General features: G+C 45.3%; 1 protein-coding gene across 28 annotated transcripts in view; it reads left to right on the top strand.

Annotated features, from left to right (window-relative positions):
- SEC31B (SEC31 homolog B, COPII coat complex component) overlaps positions 1–18881 on the top strand; it is a 36309-nt gene extending 17428 nt beyond the window's left edge. For 22 of the 28 annotated variants that reach the window (XM_045040565.1, XM_011287465.4, XM_011287466.4 and 19 more), the window contains 16 exons: positions 3898–4128; positions 6055–6129; positions 6392–6487; positions 6848–6947; positions 7476–7654; positions 7918–8044; positions 8666–8811; positions 9506–9679; positions 10182–10343; positions 14845–15013; positions 15482–15796; positions 16057–16115; positions 16414–16560; positions 16853–16972; positions 17432–17503; positions 17727–18881. In XM_045040565.1, coding sequence (XP_044896500.1) covers positions 3898–4128; positions 6055–6129; positions 6392–6487; positions 6848–6947; positions 7476–7654; positions 7918–8044; positions 8666–8811; positions 9506–9679; positions 10182–10343; positions 14845–15013; positions 15482–15796; positions 16057–16115; positions 16414–16560; positions 16853–16972; positions 17432–17503; positions 17727–17906 — 2352 coding nt within the window. In that variant the 3' untranslated portion in view covers positions 17907–18881. Of the gene's footprint in view, positions 1–3897; positions 4129–6054; positions 6130–6391; positions 6488–6847; positions 6948–7475; positions 7655–7917; positions 8045–8665; positions 8812–9505; positions 9680–10181; positions 10344–14844; positions 15014–15481; positions 15797–16056; positions 16116–16413; positions 16690–16852; positions 16973–17431; positions 17504–17726 lie in introns of those variants that run through there. The other 6 variants (XM_045040563.1, XM_019813711.3, XM_019813712.3 and 3 more) reach the window with 6 other exon arrangements.

The following is an 18881-nucleotide window of genomic DNA, read 5'->3' as shown; positions in this document are numbered from 1 at the left end:
TGTGAAGAATGCTGGTGTTATTTTGATGAGGATTGCATTGAATATGTAGATTGTTTTGGGTAGTATCGACATTTCAACAATATTTGTTCTTCCTACCCAGGAGCATGGAATCTTTTTCCATTTCTTTGTGTCTTCTTCAATTTCTTTCATAAGCTTTCTATAGTTTTCAGTGTATAGATTTTTCACCTCTTTGCTTAGATTTATTCCTAGGTATTTTATGTTTTTTTGTGCAACTGTAAATGGGATTGATCCCTTGATTTCTCTTTCTGTCGCTTCATTTTTGGTGTATAGGAATACAACCGATGTCTATGCATTGATTTTATATCCTGCAACTTTGCTGAATTCATGAATCAATTCTAGCAGTTTTTTTTGGTGGAATCTTTTGGGTGTTCCATATAGAGTATCATGTCATCTGCAAGAGTGAAAGTTTGACCTCCTCCTGGCCGATTTGGATGCCTTTTATTTCTTTGTGTTGTCTGGTTGCAGAGGCTAAGACTTCCAATACTATGTTGAATAACAGTGGTGAGAGTGGACATCCCTGTCTTGTTCCTGACCTTAGAGGGAAAGCTCTCAGTTTTTCCCCATTGAGGATGATATTAGTGTTGGGTCATTCATATATGGCTTTTATGATCTCGAGGTATGCTTCTTCTATCCCTACTTTCTTGAGGGTTTTTATCAAGAAAGGATGCTGTATTTTGTCAAATGCTTTCTCTGCATCTATTGAGAGGATCATATGGTTCTTGTCCTTTCTTTTATTGATGTGATGAATCACGTTGATTGTTTTGCGGATATTGAACCAGCCCTGTATCCCATGTATAAATCCCACTTGGTTGTGGTGAATGATTTTTTTTAATGTATTGTTGGATCCGGTTGGCTAATATCTTTTGAGGATTTTTGCATCCATGTTCATCAGGGAAATTGGTCTATAGTTCTTTTTAGTGGGGTCTCTGTCTCGTTTTGGAATCAAGGTAATTCTGGCTTCATAGGAAGAGTTTGGAAGTGTTCCTTCCATTTCTATTTTTTGGAACACCTTCAAGAGAATAGGTGTTAACTCTTCCTTAAATGTTTGATAGAATTCCCCTGGAAAGCCATCTGGCCCTGGATACTTGTTTTTTGGGAGATTTTTGATTACTAATTTGATTTCCTTACTGGTTATGGGTCTGTTCAAATTTTCTATTTCATCTTGTTTCACTTTTGGTAGTGTATATGTTTCTAGGAATTTGTCCGTTTCTTCCAGATTGCCCATTTTATTGGCATATAATTGCTCATAATATTCTCTTATTATTGTTTTTATTTCTGCTGTGTTGATTGTAATCTCTTTTCTTTCATTCTTGGTTTTATTTATTTGGCTCCTTTCCTTTTTCTTTTTGATCAAACTGGCTAGTGGCTTATCAATTGCATTAATTCTTTCAAAGAACAAGCTTCTGGTTTCATTGATCTGTTCTACTTTTTTTTTGGTTTCAATAGCATTAATTTCTGCTCTAATCTTTATTATTTCCTGTCTTCTGCTGGTTTTGGGTTTCATTTGCTGTTCTTTTTCCTGCTCCTTAAGGCGTAAGGTTAGGTTGTATATCTGAGATCTTTCTTCCCTCTTTAAGAAGGCCTGGATTGCTATATACTTTCCTCTTATGACCACCTTTGCTGAGTCCCAGAGGTTTGGGGTTGTTGGTGTTATCATTTTCATTGGCTTCCATATACTTTTAATTTCCTCTTTAACTTCTTGGTTAGCCCATTCATTCTTTAGTAGGATGTTCTTCAGTCTCCAAGTATTTGTTACCTTTCCAAATTTTTTCTTGTGGTTGATTTCGAGTTTCATAGTGTTTTGGTCTGAAAATATACACGGTATGATCTCGATCTTTTTGTACTTACTTAGGGCTGATTTGTGTCCCAGTATATAGTCTGTTCTGGAGAACGTTCCATGTGCACTGGAGAAGAATGTATATTCTGCTGCTTTAGGATGAAATGTTCTGAATGTATCTGTTAAGTCCATCTGGTCCAGTGTGTCATTCAAAGCCATTGTTTCCTTGTTGATTTTTTGATTAGATGATCTGTCCATTGCTGTCAGTGGGGTGTTGAAGTCTCCTACTATTATGGTATTACTATCAATGAGTTTCTTTATGTTTGTGATTAATTGATTTATATATTTGGGAGCTGCCACATTTGGCGCATAAATGTTTACAATTGTTAGCTCTTCTCGGTGGATAGACCCCTTGAGTATGATATAATGCCCTTCTGCATCTCTTGATACAATCTTTATTTTAAAGTCTAGATTGTCTGATATAAGTATGGCTACTCTGGCTTTCTTTTGTTGACCATTAGCATGATAGGTGGTTCTCCATCCCCTTATTTTCAATCTGAAGGTGTCTTTAGGTCTAAAGTGGGTCTCTTGTAAACAGCATATAGATGGATCTTGTTTTCTTATCCATTCTGTTACCCTATGTCTTTTGATTGGAGCATTGAGTCCATTGACGTTTAGAGTGTGTGTATATATACACACATACACACACACACAGAGTCCCCCTTAAAATTTCTTGCAGGGCTGGTTTAGTGGTCACAAATTCCTTTAATTTTTGTTTGTCTGGGAAACTTTTTATCTCTCCTTCTATTTTGAATGACAGCCTTGCTGGATAAAGAATTCTTGGCTGCATATTTTTCTGATTCAGCACATTGAATATATCCTGCCACTCCTTTCTGGCCTGCCAAGTTTCTGTGGATCGGTCTGCTGCAAACCTGATCTGTCTTCCCTTGTAGGTTAGGGATTTTTTTTCCCTTGCTGATTTCATGATTCTGGAGAGGCCTGCATTCTTATCATAGCTCGGTCACTTATTAGCTGGGTAACCTTGGGCAAGTCCCTTAACTCAAGACTTCAGTATTCTCATTTGTACACAGGGATAGTAATACCTGCTCAGCTCTATGTTAGTGCATTGACATGAACCTCAAATAAGCATATATACAAGCACTTTGTAAAACTATCAAGTATTAACAAGTCAGAAGTTAAAATTGTTCTGTGTAGCACTAATCTATAGTGTAGGTTTGTGCTGTAGGAGAGTCAAGTGGAGAATTTTGGCCGGGAAAGTCCATTAAGGCAGGGGTCTTAGGAAAATAGTGAAGGGTTGGGGAGTAAGCAGTAGTTGTCAACCGTGGCTGCAACCTGAAGAGCTTGAAAATATACTGATGCCTCGTCCCACCCCCTGGGATTCAGATTTTATTGTTGGGAGTACAACCTGATGATGACTCTGGATAGCTCCTCAAGTGGTTTTAATATGCAGCCAAGGTGGAGAACCGCTGGAGTAAAGGAACTTCACTGAGCTCTGCTTTGTGACAGGTGCTTTATGTAGGGCACCTAATTTGGTGAGAAGGATTCTCAGTTGGGGGTGTTTTGGTGGGTGAAGGCTCAGAAGCAGGAATAAACTGGGCTCTTTGGGGATGTGGAGCGATCACATAAATGAGGAGGGAGAGAGAGGCTAGAGTGTCTGGCCCTGATCTTGGAGGATTTTGTATGCTATGGGCAGAGGTACTTAAGCCCTCGTCTGAGGCCTTGTGAAACCGTAACAAGCCCGTAAGTAGCAGTAGGTACAGGCCAGTAGTCTAAGGCTTGGGTTGAGGAGGAAAAACCCAGAGGCTAGCAACCAATTCCAGTCATCTAGATGTGCTAGCACTGGGAGTGGGATGGAGGGGACCTGCATGGGAGACATTGAGCAAGAGGTAAGACTGCTGTTGCTTGGCTGTGGTGGGTATAAAGACCGTGATGAAGCCAAGGTGTTTAGTGCAGGTGACTGGGAGAATGGTGTTCCCCGCATTATTACTGATTTTCTACCCTAGGGTTGACCAATAGATAGCCTTCTCTGTGATGTAGACTTGGTGTTAATTTTTACCATTCTTGTTTTTCCTCACCAGTTTGGGGGAAAGCTGGTTACCTTTGGCCTCCCCAGCACCCCTGCCCATCAGGTGCCACAGCCTTGCCTCCGCCTAGTCTTCGTCAGTCAAGTCACCACAGAATCTGAATTCCTGAGGCGGTCAGCTGAGCTGCAGGAGTCCCTGGGGTCAGGAAATCTCCTGAATTATTGTCAGAACAAGATCGAACTAACGTCACTACAAAGCGAAAAGATGCTCTGGCAGTTCCTGAAGGTAGGAAGCCCAAAGGCTGGCTGCTCCAAAGGGTTTCCCTAAAGTGGGAAATTCCAGGAGATGCACAATCACACTGGGACCTAGATTACAAAGGCTCTGACCTCTCAGCCTTTTTCCTAACGCCACACCCACCCTCTGGACACGAAATCTTCACCTTTTGCCAGTGGCTCAGAGATCCTTTGCAGCCAAGGAAGCCAAAGGGTACAAAAACATTTGCCTTTTTTGCTACTAGTGCTGATGTCCTGGAGACTTTACCAGGGCCAAGGTGAAGGCTTTCATGCCATGCCAAAGAGCAGATAAGGTGATGGGAAGAGAGAAGAAGAGAAGGAAAAGGAAGGGAAGAGGATTGGCTGGAAGTGGGGAACGCATCATGAGAAGGCTTTGAGTTTATTTCCGTTAACCCAAGGCAAGTTGTTGTGGTGAGACTCAGGGATCAAGTCCCAATTTACTCTGGAGCATGGATCGAGTTCCAGTGCTAATGAAATTTCAAGCTGCTTATGACACCAGGAGTGCTCTACCTGTGAAAGGAAGTGAGCAGATGAGAGGAGAGAGGTAAAACAAGAAAAAGAAGTAACCGACTGGGCAGGCAGCGAGAGGATTATTCAAAGCTTTGGGGCCGCAGCAAAGATTGCAAAAAACAGGACAGACCCCAGCCCGGGGTTCTGAGCAAGGCTTGGGTCTGTGCTTCAGACACAGAAGAACTTTGTGATGGTAGACACCAGGTATCTGGGAAGGAGACAGGATTTGAGAAAGATCATCTATAGAGTGAAGCTAGAAAAAGATGTGGGGAGAAAAGAGTAAGAAATGCTGCTTTTGTTGTAAGCAGAATGCAGGCAACAGCTCCAGGAATGAATGGTGGAGTGAGAAAGAGAATAGAAGGCACCATCAGTAGTTGAACCTTTACTCTTCCAAACAAAGGAGGCAGCAGTGCCCAAGGACAGAGGGGAGTCTGCTTGAAAAGCTATCCAAGAGCTGTCTGTGATGATGGCCCTGAAACCGAATGTGGCTGGACATTTCTAAAGGACAAGCGTGGGAGAAAGAGGGAGCCCTGAGACACTGTGAGGAAGATATTAGTCAGAATTCACAGTTCTGTGTAGGGGAAATGAGGGGCCCAGCCATCTAACCCAGGTTAGGGTAGGGCTTCAGGAAGGCTTGGCCCTCAGTATCTGGCTTTTACTGTGTCTATGCAGCTTCCACTAGGAACTGTGTTTTCAACTGGATGTTTAGACACGCACAAGGCTCTCTGGGTTCTCTTGGCATCAGTCTCAGAGAGCTGTGGGACAGGACCCACAGCTTGTCAGCCGGGCAGCAGGTTGTGGCTGTCTTCTGTGGGAGCCCTTGTGGCAGGCCATGCAGCAGTTCAGAGCTCTCCTCTTCACCTCCCCAGAAGACAGCTCAAGTGTAAGGAGATTAGATAAAAAATTAGGCAGTTGTGGAGGTGGCTCTGCCTTAGAAGCCTAACTCCCACAAGAGCCAATGTCTCTTGTACGCACACCAAAAATGTAGTTTCTAGAGTCCCTGCAAGAGATCTCTTCAGTTACAAGAGCCCTTGCAATCGGGGCAGACTAGAGCATGGTGTCCACAGAGATTATTTATAGTTTATAGTTCCAGTCCAATTTATCAGTCACAAGCAATGTTGCCTAGAAACATAGCTGACGTTTTACTCTTATCAGGTAACCAGGCCAACAGATCTAGTAAGTCAACTGAAGGTCTCATTCTCATGCAGAAATGGAAGAGGGTTTTGTTAACACCATGCCACCAGCCCAGCGGGATCAAATCTGGGGAGAAAAAGAGGAGAGATGGTGCCGGCCTTAGTAGGGCACCTCTGGTAGGACGCAGAACTGTATTAGAGGGTACGCTGGCTTAGGCAGGAGAGGGTCATTCACATTGGTGTAATGGAGACTTGTGTATTCTGTGGTTCCTTAGGTGACCTTAGAACAAGACTCCAGAGTGAAATTTCTAAAACTATTAGGATACAGTAAAGATGAACTTCAGAAGAAGGTAAGCTGCTCACACATCAGAAGCATGTACTTGAGGCAGAGAAGAAGAAAATGCTGTCAATGGAAACTGTCTTGAGTGACCTCTTTGTGGGCTTCGTTAATGCATATACAAAAATATTACCTCCTGGAGGTCGGCTTTTCCCCAGGTGAAAAGCCCCAGGATCTTAGAGAGTCCAGGCAGTAGGGTGTGGAGGTGGGAAGAAAGCATAATGCATGTCTGATCTTGTGCCGGGAAGAGGGCGCTCATAGGTGTCTCCCTGCAGGTGGCCACGTGGCTGAAGAGTGACTTGGGGCTGGGTGAGAGCCCTCAGTCCGAGGGAGATGATCACAGTAACAGACAGCAGGTCTTCTGCAGCCAGGTGTGGTAGGAGCCCAGGCAGCCAGACCTAGGGTAGCACGGGAGACTTGCCTGTAGAGCATCTGCCTCTTCCTGGCCCTTTGCTTTGCTCTCATGAAATGCTCAGCTTCTGTAGAAGTCTTCAGACTCCTCATTTTTTTTAGAACCGCAGTGAGATACAGAGTGCATAAGCTTTTGCGCTGGGAGAGAAGCTATGTTTTAACCATGGGTTAGAGCCCTTCCCAAACCTTACCTGATTATTCTTTTAGCTTTACCCATTAAGGGCCAAATAGTAGAGCTTCCAGAGAGAGTCACTAAGGCATCTCTCCGTCTGTTTTGGGATTCATTTCCTAAGTACCCACCTCTGTCCTTCCTTGTACAGGCCTCAAAACACATCACAGAGGAAGCTTCTGCCTCCTCAACCTTCTTTGATGAGCTGGTCCCTCAGAGTATGACTCCATGGGAGATCCCCATCACAGAAGGTACCCCGATCCTGAGGGAGAGAAACCCTCTGTGTGGGAGTAGGTGGGCTCAGAGTTCTGGGACTTGAGAATATTTTCTTCTTGTCCCCTGCCTCCTATCTCCTGCCTCCTTCCCACCACACAAAAGCTGGGCAGTTCTGTTACTGGTTAGAGCTCTCTCTGGATTTTCATGGCTGCACCTTTCCTCTGGAAGGCCTTTTAGCAAGATATTTCTTTCTATCCTTCTGTTTCCTTGCTTAAAAGACTGTACCCTGTCCTTGCCGAGTGAGCGCACACTGTACCTCTGATGCTGCCACATGAAGCCCTCCTTCCTCTTGAGCCCTATCCTTAGAGTTACCTACCACCAGACCTGGCACTCTAGGACAGCCCACTGCATTTTATTGTTGAGGAATGAAACTTGGGAGTTTTGTTTGGGGCAAGGGAGGCTGAGTGATACAGAGGTGGAAGGGGTGCACTGTGGGCCCTGCAGGGGACAGGAAGCTAGGGTCTGAGGGCAGACTCACATGGAGGGGATGCCTCTGCCTGCAGACACTGATGGACTCCTGAGCCAGGCTCTCCTGCTTGGAGAACTGGGCCCTGCTGTGGAGCTGTGTCTAAAGGAAGAGCGCTTTGCTGATGCCATCATCCTGGCCCAGGCTGGGGGTGCAGATCTGCTAAAGCAAACACAGGAGTGCTACTGGGCCAAGAAGAAAAGCAGAATCTCCTCGGTAACTGCCCACTGTGAAGGAGGGGAGGGGAGGGGATTACTTGGACTTTGTCAGGTGGATGCCCACACCTTGGCGTTCAGAAGATCTGCCGGGATCCCTCTCTTCCAACTGCAACCACCCCTACCTCACCCCCAGCCCCTAGTCAGTGGTCTAAGAGGAAACCTGCTTGCGAGTGGCTTTTCTTAGCATGTCCCTGTGTGTGACTCCTGCTGCCTGTGCTAGATGGATGGCTGATGGCCTCCTTCGCTCTCTGCCCACTACAGCTTCTAGCCTGTGTTGTACGGAAGAATTGGAAGGATATGGTGTGTACCTGTAGCCTGCAGAACTGGAGAGAGGCACTGGCCTTGCTACTGACATACTCAGGGCCAGAGAAATTCCCTGAGCTCTGTGGTAGGTAGCCCTAGGCTTCGGGATGGAGTGGTGTCACTCCAACATGGAGTTAATGGACACACTGAGGGAGAAGGCAGAGGAGCAGCCTGAGCTCTGGGAGGCTAGGCCATGTTGTCAAGGCCAAGGTCTGGTTCAGCCAGGAGGCAAGGACTACAGTGCATCTTCCTACTTGCAGTATGGATCATTAGTTGTTCTGTTTTACTTTTTCTCATCACATCGTGATGCAAGAGTTCTGCCCTTTATTGTAGAGCAAGGTTGGCCTCAGTATTGTCCAAAGCCACTGTGGTCACTTGTCCCACAGCTCATGGTCCTCCACCCATTTCCAAACAAGAGAATGAGGAGAAGCACAGGGAAGCTGTGCCATTAAAGAAATTTCCATCTTGGGGCGCCTGGGTGGCTCAGTCGGTTAAGCATCCGACTTCGGCTCAGGTCATGATCTCGTGGTCCGTGAGTTCGAGCCCCGCGTCAGGCTCTGTGCTGACGCTCAGAGCCTGGAGCCTGTTTCAGATTCTATGTCTCCCTCTCTCTCTCTGACCCTCCCCCATTCATACTGTCTCTCCCTGTCTCAAAAATAAACGTTAAAAAAAAAAATTAAAAAAAAAAACTTCCATCTCTCTGCAGACATGCTGGGTATGCGCATGGAACAGGAGGGTGGCAGAGCACTGACCTCTGAAGCCAGACTCTGTTATGTGTGCTCAGGGAATGTGGAGCAGCTGGTGGAGTGTTGGGCAAAATGCCACCAGGCTTCATCCCCCCTGGCTCTACAGGTACTCCTTCTCTACAGGGCACTGGTCACTCCATACCAGGATCTTGGGAGAGGCTAGTGGTAGGGATGTGTAGGGACACCAGAGGCGAGTCTTTTGTGTACCCCAGGCTGGAATCAGGGATATTAGGGAGGAGAAAAGGGCCCTTCTCCCAGGGATGAGCGAGCACCTCCCTCCCCCCTTCTCAGTCAGGGGAGACTGAGCAATAAATAGCTGCTTAGGTATTAACCTTCCTAATTTTTTCCCACTTCAGGTTTGGTTAATACGAGTTTATTCTCTATCTGAGTAATTGTGAGCCTGGGCCTTCTCTTAGCTGCTCTGAAAAGTTCTGTGGATTTAAATTATACCAGACACCTTGCAGGTAACCAGAGAAGGTGGGAGTCACAGATTCATAGGAAGACAAAGTCACAGATGAAACAGTAGTATACCAGATCCTGAAATTGATGATGTACTAGCAGAGTAAAGAGAGCAAACAAAGAGGCAGAGATGTACAAGAGTCTAAGACCCAGATAGGCCCAGTTGAAGTTAGTGCTAACACCAATGGCCCTTCTCTAACTAGATGTATCGTCACCTACTATCTGTAGCTGGCTATGGCCAAGTACCCTCATACCCATAATGGGAAGTCCCTGGGTGAACTGCCTAGGCTTAGAGAGCAGGATGTGCTTTGAAGAGGCCTGTCTTGTCTTTGTTCCTTTAGGACCTGATGGAGAAGGTGATGGTCCTGAATAGGAGCTTGGAGCTACTGCGGGGTCCTGATGGGGTGAGCTCAGGCCCTGCCACAACCTACAGGGTCACTCAGTATGCCAACCTCCTGGCAGCCCAGGGCAGCCTGGCCACTGCCATGAGCTACCTACCCAGGGACTGTACTCAGGTGAGTGGGGCCATGTAGAGAGAGCAAGCCATTTCAGTCATCTACCACTGGCTGAGCACTTCCACGTTCCAGGCACTATGCAAAACATGGACGTTCTGGGATAGATAATACCTAGTCCCTCAGGAAGCTCACAGTTCCTTGGGGGAAATCAGTTGTCAGTAACTTACAGTGTCACAACAGAAGCTTATACTAAGTGCTGTGGGACTCCAGGAAAGGGGCTGGTTTTGCCCAGAGTAATCAAGGAAGGCTTTCCAGTGGTGAAAACAGTTGAGCTAGACCTTCAAAGAGAAGTAGCTTACCAGCAGATGTAGAGCATTCTAGGCAGAAGGAACAGAAAGGAAGGAGGCTTGGCAGGGATTGGGAACCTTTGAATTATCTAAGGTGGCTGAAGTGTAGAAATAAACTGAAGTTTGAATGCTATATGGGGCCAGGCTTGTAAGAGAGGACATTTGCTTGTTTTAATTTTAATTAACACAGTTCTTCATTGTCATAACTTTTATAGCCACCAATTCAGCAGCTGAGAGATCGGCTTTTTCATGCCCAGGGGTCTGGTGTCATGGGCCAACAGTGTCCTCCTTTTCCCTTCCCCCGGGTTGTTGTGGGGGCTACCCCCCACTCTAAAGAGACATCATCTTACAGATTGGGATTCCAGTTTTCTCACCAGGTAAGACCTGGTTTGTTCATTCATTCAAAAATATTTATCAAATGTCTACCAAGTACCAGGCATGGTTCTAGGCAGTTAGAATATATTAGGGAACAAAAATGATGAAAATTCCCAACTAAAGCATAGATCGAGTTATTTTTCTAATAACTGCTTATTGAACAACTATTAGGTTCTTAGAACAGAAAGGTGGCCAAACTATGATTCATGCCCCTAATTAGCTCCTAATCATAAATGTCATAATTGCAGTATGATAAGGTGCCATGGGATCCCACAGAAGAAAGCAACTTTTGGGGGGAGCAGGGGAAGTTTAGGGAATGTTTCAGAATGAGTATGATGTTTGATCTGAATCTTGAAGATTAAAAGTTATTTAGGCAAGGGGGGGCGCCTGGGTGGCTCAGCCAGTTAAGCATCTGACTTCAGCTCAGGTCATGATCTCACAGTTTGTGAGTTCAAGCCCTGTGTTGGGCTCTGTGCTGACAGCTCAGAGCCTGGAGCCCACTTTGGATTCTGTGTCTCCCTCTCTCTGTTCCTCCCCCATTCACACTCTGTCTCTCTCTCTCAAAAATAAATAAAGATTAAAAAAGAATTTTTTAAGTTATTTAGGCAAAGGAAGGGGTCAGTGAAAACTGTTTTTTTTTTTTAAGTTTTTTTTTCTTCATTTTGAGAGAGAGAGAGAGAGCGAGAGCGAGCATACAAGCAGGAGAGAGACAGAGACAGAGGGAGCGAGAGAATCCCAAGAAGGCTCTGTGCTGTCAGGACAGAGCTTGACCTGGGGGTCGATGTCACAAATGGTGAGATCGTGACCTGACATGAAATCAAGAGTCAGACACTTAATCTACTGAGCCACCCAGGTGCCCTGGTGAAGCCTATTTCAAGCAGTGGGAACAGCATGTATGAAAGCATTGAAGGGAGAGTAAGCAAAGCCCACTTGAGGAATTACTAATATTTTAATGAAACTGCAAAATAGTTGTTTGTGGCAGAGGAGTGAGGTTAGGTGAAGTTTGAGTAACAGGTAGGTGATAAATCAGGAAGGGCATGGAATTCTGTGCTAAAGATCTTAGACCTGACCCTGAAATTGATAGCAGTCAGGAGCTATTGAATGGTCTTATGCAGGGCAATGACTAGCCATGAGTTTAGAAAGGAGGCATCTAGGAGGCAATAGCAAGAAATGATGAGGAAATGAAATGATCTAAAGCTGGAGAGTGAGGTTAGCTTTAAAATATTTAATAGGTAGAATTGGCAGAAATTAGTGATGGTTTAGAGGAGTCTGTGAAGTTGGGGAACTAACTCCCAGGTTCCTGGCCACTGTGCCCAGATGGTTTGGGTGCTGTTAACTTATACCAGGAGCCTACTGGAAGGGCTGGGGAACAAAATCCAGCAAGATTGCAAATAGAGGTATTAGGCAGAAGCTCTGATGATTCATCCTGTCCCACCTTCAATTCTCACCCTAATTTTCTTTCTTCCTTCCCCCTTCTTTCCCCTCTGTCCTCTTCCTTCTCCTACTCTGTCTCTCTTTCTCTGTCTCTCCCCCTCTTCCACTCTCCTTTCTATTTTGAAATAATTGTAGATTCACAGGAAGTTGCAAAGAAATGTACTGGAAAGTTTCATGTAGCACATCCCCACCCCACGTCATGCTAGTCACACATGACTATAGCACAATATCAAAACTAAGAAACTTATATTAATACAATCCATAGATTCAGATTTCACCGATTTTATATGTACTCGTGTGTGTTTGTGTGTGTAACTATGTAAGAATTTGTCTTTTCATTTTTTAAACAGGGTCCTTCACAGAGCAAAAATTTTTAATTTTATAAGGTCCAGTTTATAGTTTTCCTTCTATGGGTCATGACCTTTGTGTCAAGTCTGAGAACTCTTTGCCAGTCCAAGGTCCTCTAAAGTTTTCCTGTGTTCTTTCTAAAAGTTTTAGTTTTATGTTTTACATTTAAGTCCGTGTTCCATTTGGAATTAATTTTTGCATGTGGCATGAAGTATAGTCAAGCTTCTTTTTTTTTTTTTTGCCAATGGATATCCATAATCATTTATTGAGAAGGCTGTCTCTACCCCATTGAATTGACTTTGCTCCTTTGCCAAAAATTAACTGGCGAGTGCTTGGGTGGGTTCAGTTGGTTAAGCGTCCAACTCTTGGTTTCAGCTCAGGTCATGATCTCATGGTTTCTTGAGTTTGAGCCCCACATCGGGCTCCATGCTGGCAGTGTGAAGCCTACTTGGGATTTTCTCTCTCTCCCTCTCTCTGTCCCTCCCTTGCTTACGCTGGGAGACTTAAAATAAATAGACTTAAAAATAATTAACTGGGCATATTTATATGGATTTCCTTCTGAGATCTCAATTCTGTTCTATTGATCTGTGTGTCTTTCCCTCTGACAGTGCCCCTCTGTCTTGAATACTATCTCTGTATAAGTCTTGGCATCAGGAAGAGTAATTCCTCCCACTTTGTTTCTCTTTTTCAAAATTACTTTGGGTATTCTAGGACCTTACCCTTTCCACCTAAGTTTTAAAATAAGCTTGTCTATGTCTACAAAGAAACTTGCTGAAATGTTGACAGGAATTCTAGATTAAGGTAGGGAGAATTGGTATCTTTACTGTGTTGAATCTTCTCACCTGTGAACGTGGTATATCTCTCTAATGCTATCTCCATCAGCATTTTATCATTTTCATCATACAGATCCTGACATGTTTTGTTCATTTAAAACCTAAGTATTTCATTTCTCTTGAGCAATTTGAAATCAAATGGTAATTATATTTTTAATTTTGATTGCCCTTTGTTCATTGTGGGTACAGAGAAATATAGTTGATATTTTTGTGTTAATCTTGTATCTTGTGACATTTCAATGTTCAGAAGTGAGTTTCCCGAGCTCATTTCTTAGTTCTAGGAGTTTTTTGTGTATCCCTTGAGATTTTCTACGTAGACAGTCATGTTTTCTGCAGATAGAGATAGATTTTTTTCTAGTCTGTATGCTTTAATTTCTTTCTCTCGCCTTATTGTAGTACTAAACTTAGAAAAGCAAGAGTGAACATCCTTGATTTTTTCCAACCTTAAAGGGAAAATATTCAGTCTTTCACCATTAAGTATGATGTTAGCTGTAGGTTTTTTTGTAGATGCTCTTTATGAGTCTGTGCAAGTTTCCTTCTATTCCTAGTGTGCTGAGTCATGAATGATTGTTGAATTTTGTCAGATATTTTCCTGTTATCATTTTAAACAATTTTCCTTTGTTAGCCTGTTGTTATGGTGGATTATGGTGGATTTAAATATACTGAACCAGCCTTATATCATCTGGAATAAATTCCATTTGGTTGTGGTATGTTACTGTTTTTTATATTCATTGTTTGGGGTGCCTGGATGGCTCAGTTGGTTGAGCATCCAACTATTAATTTCTGCTCGGGTCATAGTCCCAGGGTTGTGGGATTGAGCCTTGCATTGGGCTCTGTGCTGAGTGTGGAGCCTACTTGGGATATTCTCTCTCTCTCTCTCTCTCTCTCTCTCTCTCTCTCTCTCTCTCTTTTTCTCTTCCTCTTCCTCTCCCTCCCTCCCTCTGCCCTTCTCCCCTGCTTGCACGCTGTTACTTTCTTTAAAATAAAATAAAATAAAATAAAATAAAATAGTTCATTGTTAGATTCAATTTGTACAAATTTTGCTGAGGATTTTTGTGCCTAAGTTCATGAGAAATATTGGCCTATAGTTTTATTTTGTGCTGTCTTTGTCTGGCATTGGTTTCAGGGTAATACCTCATAAAATGAGTTAGGAAATGTTCCTTCTTCTATTTTCTGGAAGAGACTGTATAAACTTTGTGTTAATTCTTTGAATGTTTGGTAAAATTCTCCAGTAAAATTATCTAGGCCTAAGGATTTATTTGGGGGAGGGCTTTTCAATGACAAATTAAATTCCTTTAATTGTTTTAGGACTATTCAAGTAATCTATTTAATTTTGGCTGAGTGTGGTTCTTGAGGAATTGGTTCATTTCTTCTAAGTTGTCAAATTTATTAACATAAAGTTACTTGTAACTTTGTTATTTGTATTCCTCTATTATCTTTTTAGCAGCTGTAGGGACTGTTGTATTATTCCCTGTGTCATCCCTGAGCTTGATGAAATTGTCTTATTTCTTCATCTTTGTCACTTTTTTTTAATGTTTTTATTTAGTTTTGAGACAGAGAGAGACAGAACATGAGCAGGGGAGGGGCAGAGAGAGAGGGAGACACAGGATCTGAAGCAGGCTCCAAGCTCTGAGCTGTCAGCACAGAGCCCGATGTGGGGCTAAAACTCACGGACTGTGAGATCATGACCTGAGCCGAAGTCGGACACTTAACCCACTGAGCCACCAGGCGCCTCCCCCATCTTTGTCACTTTTCATATAGACTTACCAGTTCTGTTGATTTTCATTTTAAAAGCCAGCTTTTTGTTTCACATTCTCTATTGTTTTTCTATTTTCAATTATTTACCTTTTTTTTCCTTTCCAAGTGATGACCCTTTTTCTCTTCACAGGTTCCAACTCCATCTCTAAGGCCAAGGATTTTCACACCTCTAGTGACACCCTTGACACCTTCCCATTCTAGCCCTTATCAAAGCTCCAGAATGCATAATATAAGTGACTACGGATCACCTGGGCCCCAGGCAGCCCAGCCTTTGCCCTTGGGCCCTGGGGTAAGGCCTGGTGAGTAAGTGAGTGAGTGAGTGAGTGAGTGAGTGAGTGAGTGAGTAAAGGTTTGTCTGGGGAGAGCACAAAGGAAGACAGTTGGCATGGCCAGCATGGATTTTGGGGGCATAATGCCTAATATGTAGTGAGAGGAGCTTGGAATTTGAAGTCTGAATCCCCAGTACTATTGCTTACTGGCTTTGTATCTATGGGCAACAGACTTAGCCACTCTATTTCTTCTGAAAAATGATAGTAGATGTTATGTTGTTCATTTTAACCCTACAGAATTATTTTTAGGATCAATTGAGGAATAGTTAAAAGTACTTTGTAAATGACAGTTCTCCATACACACATACTAATGTTTTATTATTATCATTATTAGGTTTGTTTGTTCATTTTATTGCTGCCTTATTCTTCCCTGATATGATCTGAATCTCTCCCAAATTGAAGTTTGGTGGCAAATGACCTGTTTCTGTTCCTTTTCAGCTTTATTTGAGCCACCACTGTTAAGAGAGCAAAAGGCACAAGTTCCTAACCCCACGGGGTTCCCTGGAACATGGCCTCCTCCTGGTCCACCTCCACCCATGGCACCCCCAGACACCATACAGCCTGGCTCTGCCTCCCTGGCTGAGACTGCTCAACAGCTCCCTCTGCTTCCTGTGAGACTCCCAGGTCTCAGCCCTATGAGCTTCCAGTCCCCAGCCCCTCCTGTCAGCTTCCCTGTGACACACCCTCCAGGAGGGCCTGGTGCTCCATGCTCTAATGCCCTCCCAACCACTGGTCTCTCGACTGTTCCCCCAGGTCAGTCTTCCTTCCACGGCTTCCCTTTTCTGGATCATTGCCTCCTTCTCCTCCCCTCTCCACTACCACCTTATTAGGAGTCTTTCCTCAGGCCAGTAAACTGGGGGCCATTGGGTTGGAGAATGTCAGCTGAGAGTACGGCTGGTCTGCAGAGGGATGTGTGGTAGTCTCCAACTGAAATAATTTTGCTGGCCTTTAGGCTAAAAATTAACAACGTTCCTGACCATGCCCCTAAATACCTCTATCTTTGTGCTATGCAGGACCTCAAGATTCCTTGAAAAATGCCCCAGTGCCCAGGACAAACCTTCAGAGGAAAAAGGTCAATGCATCTCTTGCCACTTATCCCTCATACATTCACCAATGACCTACATTCTTGTTGAATTCAGCCCAGTCCCCTTCTTCGTCACACACTCTGTCCTGTCTCTTTCCCCACTCATTATTCTCCCCTCACCTGTCTCCTCTTTCCTTCTTGCGTACAGATACCAGTCTCCCTATTTCCTGGTTCCCTACTCACTATTCTGTTCCCTTGCTCACTCACAGGTCCAGTCAGTCTCTCAAACCAGGGCCTAGGAAGTCTCTCAGCTTAGACTCATATGCCTTTCTTTCTCTGTCTCTAGTTGCCAGAGACATTTATGCCCCCAGCACCGATTACCACTCCAGTTATGAGCCTCACCTCTGAGCCACGAGGGGTCCTTTCCTCCCAGCCTTCTGTCCCTGGTGTGGGCCATGCTCCCCCAGGAGCACCAGGAGAACTCAGCCTGCAGGTGACAGGAGCAGCATGTTCCCCTCTGCCTTCCAACTCTTCTTGGGTATAGAAAAGCAGGGAACGTGGAAGATGGGCCTCTTTCCTCAAGAGGGAGGCAGATTCTGCCCTGGGGAACTGGCGCAGGCAGGTACCAAATGTCCTTACCGCAGAGAAGAGGGGGTGTCCTTCTCTCTGACTCTGTTCTGCTCCAGCGGGAGAAGTGTGACACTGAGTCACTGAGGACTAGTCTGTAGGGCAGCTGTGAAAAGGAAATCTTGCCCATCTATCCTGTCTCCCTGCTCCTTCCTCAGCGGCTTCAGCAGCGGCCACCTGAGAAGGTGGAAAGGAAGGAGCTGCCCCCAGAGCATCGGTCCTTGAAGATTAGCTTTGACAAGCTTCTACGACGCTGCTCCCTGTCTGCCACTGATTTAGTAAGTCTGAGCCTTCCCCACGATGTTCTCCTCACACCACTAGCTAGCTAGTCCCAGGATTTCTGAGCTGTTCATCAGTTCCTTGTGTGACTTTTTTCTCATGGTCCCTGGGCCCCTGTGTCTTGTACTTATTTGATATCCATGCGGGGACATGGGGCTCGTCTGGTCTGAGTCCAGCTTCTCGGTAGCAGGGCCCAGAGGCATTGAGGCTTAATTCTTGGAAAGGCAGCCCGGGGCACTGGAGGGTAGGTGAAAGCTAGGAGTAGGAGACCTGCCATTCATTCACCGACCGTGTCCGCTTGAGCAAATCACTTACCGTCTTTGGGCCTTCATTTCCTCTCCTGTGAAATGAAAGCAGTAGCATTAAGCCATTCCAGCTCTAATATACTGTGATTCTTTATAGTCCTGTGTAGTGTTAGTCTTAGGGGCTGGAGTCAGAATCCATTTCCCTCCCTGCAGAAGACAAAACGGAAGCTGGATGAGGCAGCCCAACGTCTAGAATGTCTATATGAGAAGCTCTGCCAGGGGACAGTAAGTACGCTTCGTGGTGCACCTCTGCCCCCTGCCCTCCATCACCCATGGCCAAAGGGAGCCCAGTGTCCTCTCCCATAGGTCTCACCGACCTGGGTTCCCCCACACAATACATACATCTTGCCCGGACTGGGCTCCAGAACTTAATCCTCTCTTACCCTTCCGTCCTGCCAGGGTAGGGGCTGGGTTGGGCTCCCTGACCTAAGGGTCGATCCCTCCACAGCTCTCGCCTCATGTCCTGGCTGGGCTCCATGAGGTTGCCCGATGTGTGGACGCAGGAAGCTTTGAGCAGGGCCTTGCAGTGCATGCCCAGGTGGTGGGCTGCAGCAGCTTCAGCGAGGTCTCCAGCTTCATGCCTGTCCTGAAGGCCGTCCTCACCATTGCTCATAAGCTGCACACGTAAACCAGGCAGCCTCTCTTGCCAGGAGGCTACTTCTGCTGTTACTTACCTCCTCCCTGTGGAAAAGGGGGAATTTCGGAAGAGATTCTGTTTGTTTTTCCCTACCCTCTTCCCTTGCTGCCAGGTATATGATGCTGTGGGCTTGCCTCTAAAGTTAGCAGGGTGCTTTTCACCCTTTTATGCCTGGCCTTGTAGAATCCACCCAAGGCTCTCGCAGCGTCAGAGGCAGAGCATATAGCTGGTTCTTCACCTTCCCTGACTCTGTACTCTGACAGGACCTGGGGCAGGGCCTCTTTAAGAACCCCAGGGATATTCTGTTTAAGTGGCTTCTGAGGGGGTGAACAGGATTATTACCTCCAAGTCTACCTCTGCTGTACCCATCTTGTGGGGCTTTTCTTTCTCCCCTTCTGTGAGTTAAGAGCCTGGCCTTACCTTCTCCTTGCCTCTGAGTTCCTATTTCCGGGTCCATTTTCCTCTGAGCCCCAGAGGCTGGGGTAGAGTTGACTATTGTTCATCTTCTGAACAAATCATGAATGTGAGGCATGGGTGCTGAGCAGAACCCAGAGAAGGAACTTATTAGATGCTTTTTACAAGGACCTTCTCTTCTGCCAGCATCATAAGGGTGGGCTAGGTCAGGTGGAAAGGAGAAGGGGTGCACTGTCTTTTGCTGGGAGCTGTCTTAGGCTATGAAATAGGAGCAGAGAGACCTCTGCCTGCAGGGAATGGTCCTGACTTGACCTGTCTGAGCCCTGGCCCAAGGTCCTTCCATTGTGTGATTATGAGCCCACTTCTTGAATAGGAGCCACATTAACAAGACTTTTCTGGCACTGTTCCTCAAGGCCTGGAGGCCCTTCTCCTCCTCAGCCCCCACACCTCTCAGGGCTGCCTCCTCTGGCTGCACTCTTCATGGTTGGACTTTGCATTTGAAGCACTGTTGTACTCAATGGGCAATAAAGCCGCTTCGATTTGGTTTCCTCA

Source organism: Felis catus, chromosome D2, assembly GCF_018350175.1.
Source record: "Felis catus isolate Fca126 chromosome D2, F.catus_Fca126_mat1.0, whole genome shotgun sequence".
Taxonomy (NCBI): Eukaryota; Metazoa; Chordata; class Mammalia; order Carnivora; family Felidae; genus Felis; species Felis catus.
The sequence above is the reverse complement of the archived record's forward strand: the minus strand, read 5'-3'. Positions and strand labels throughout refer to the sequence as shown.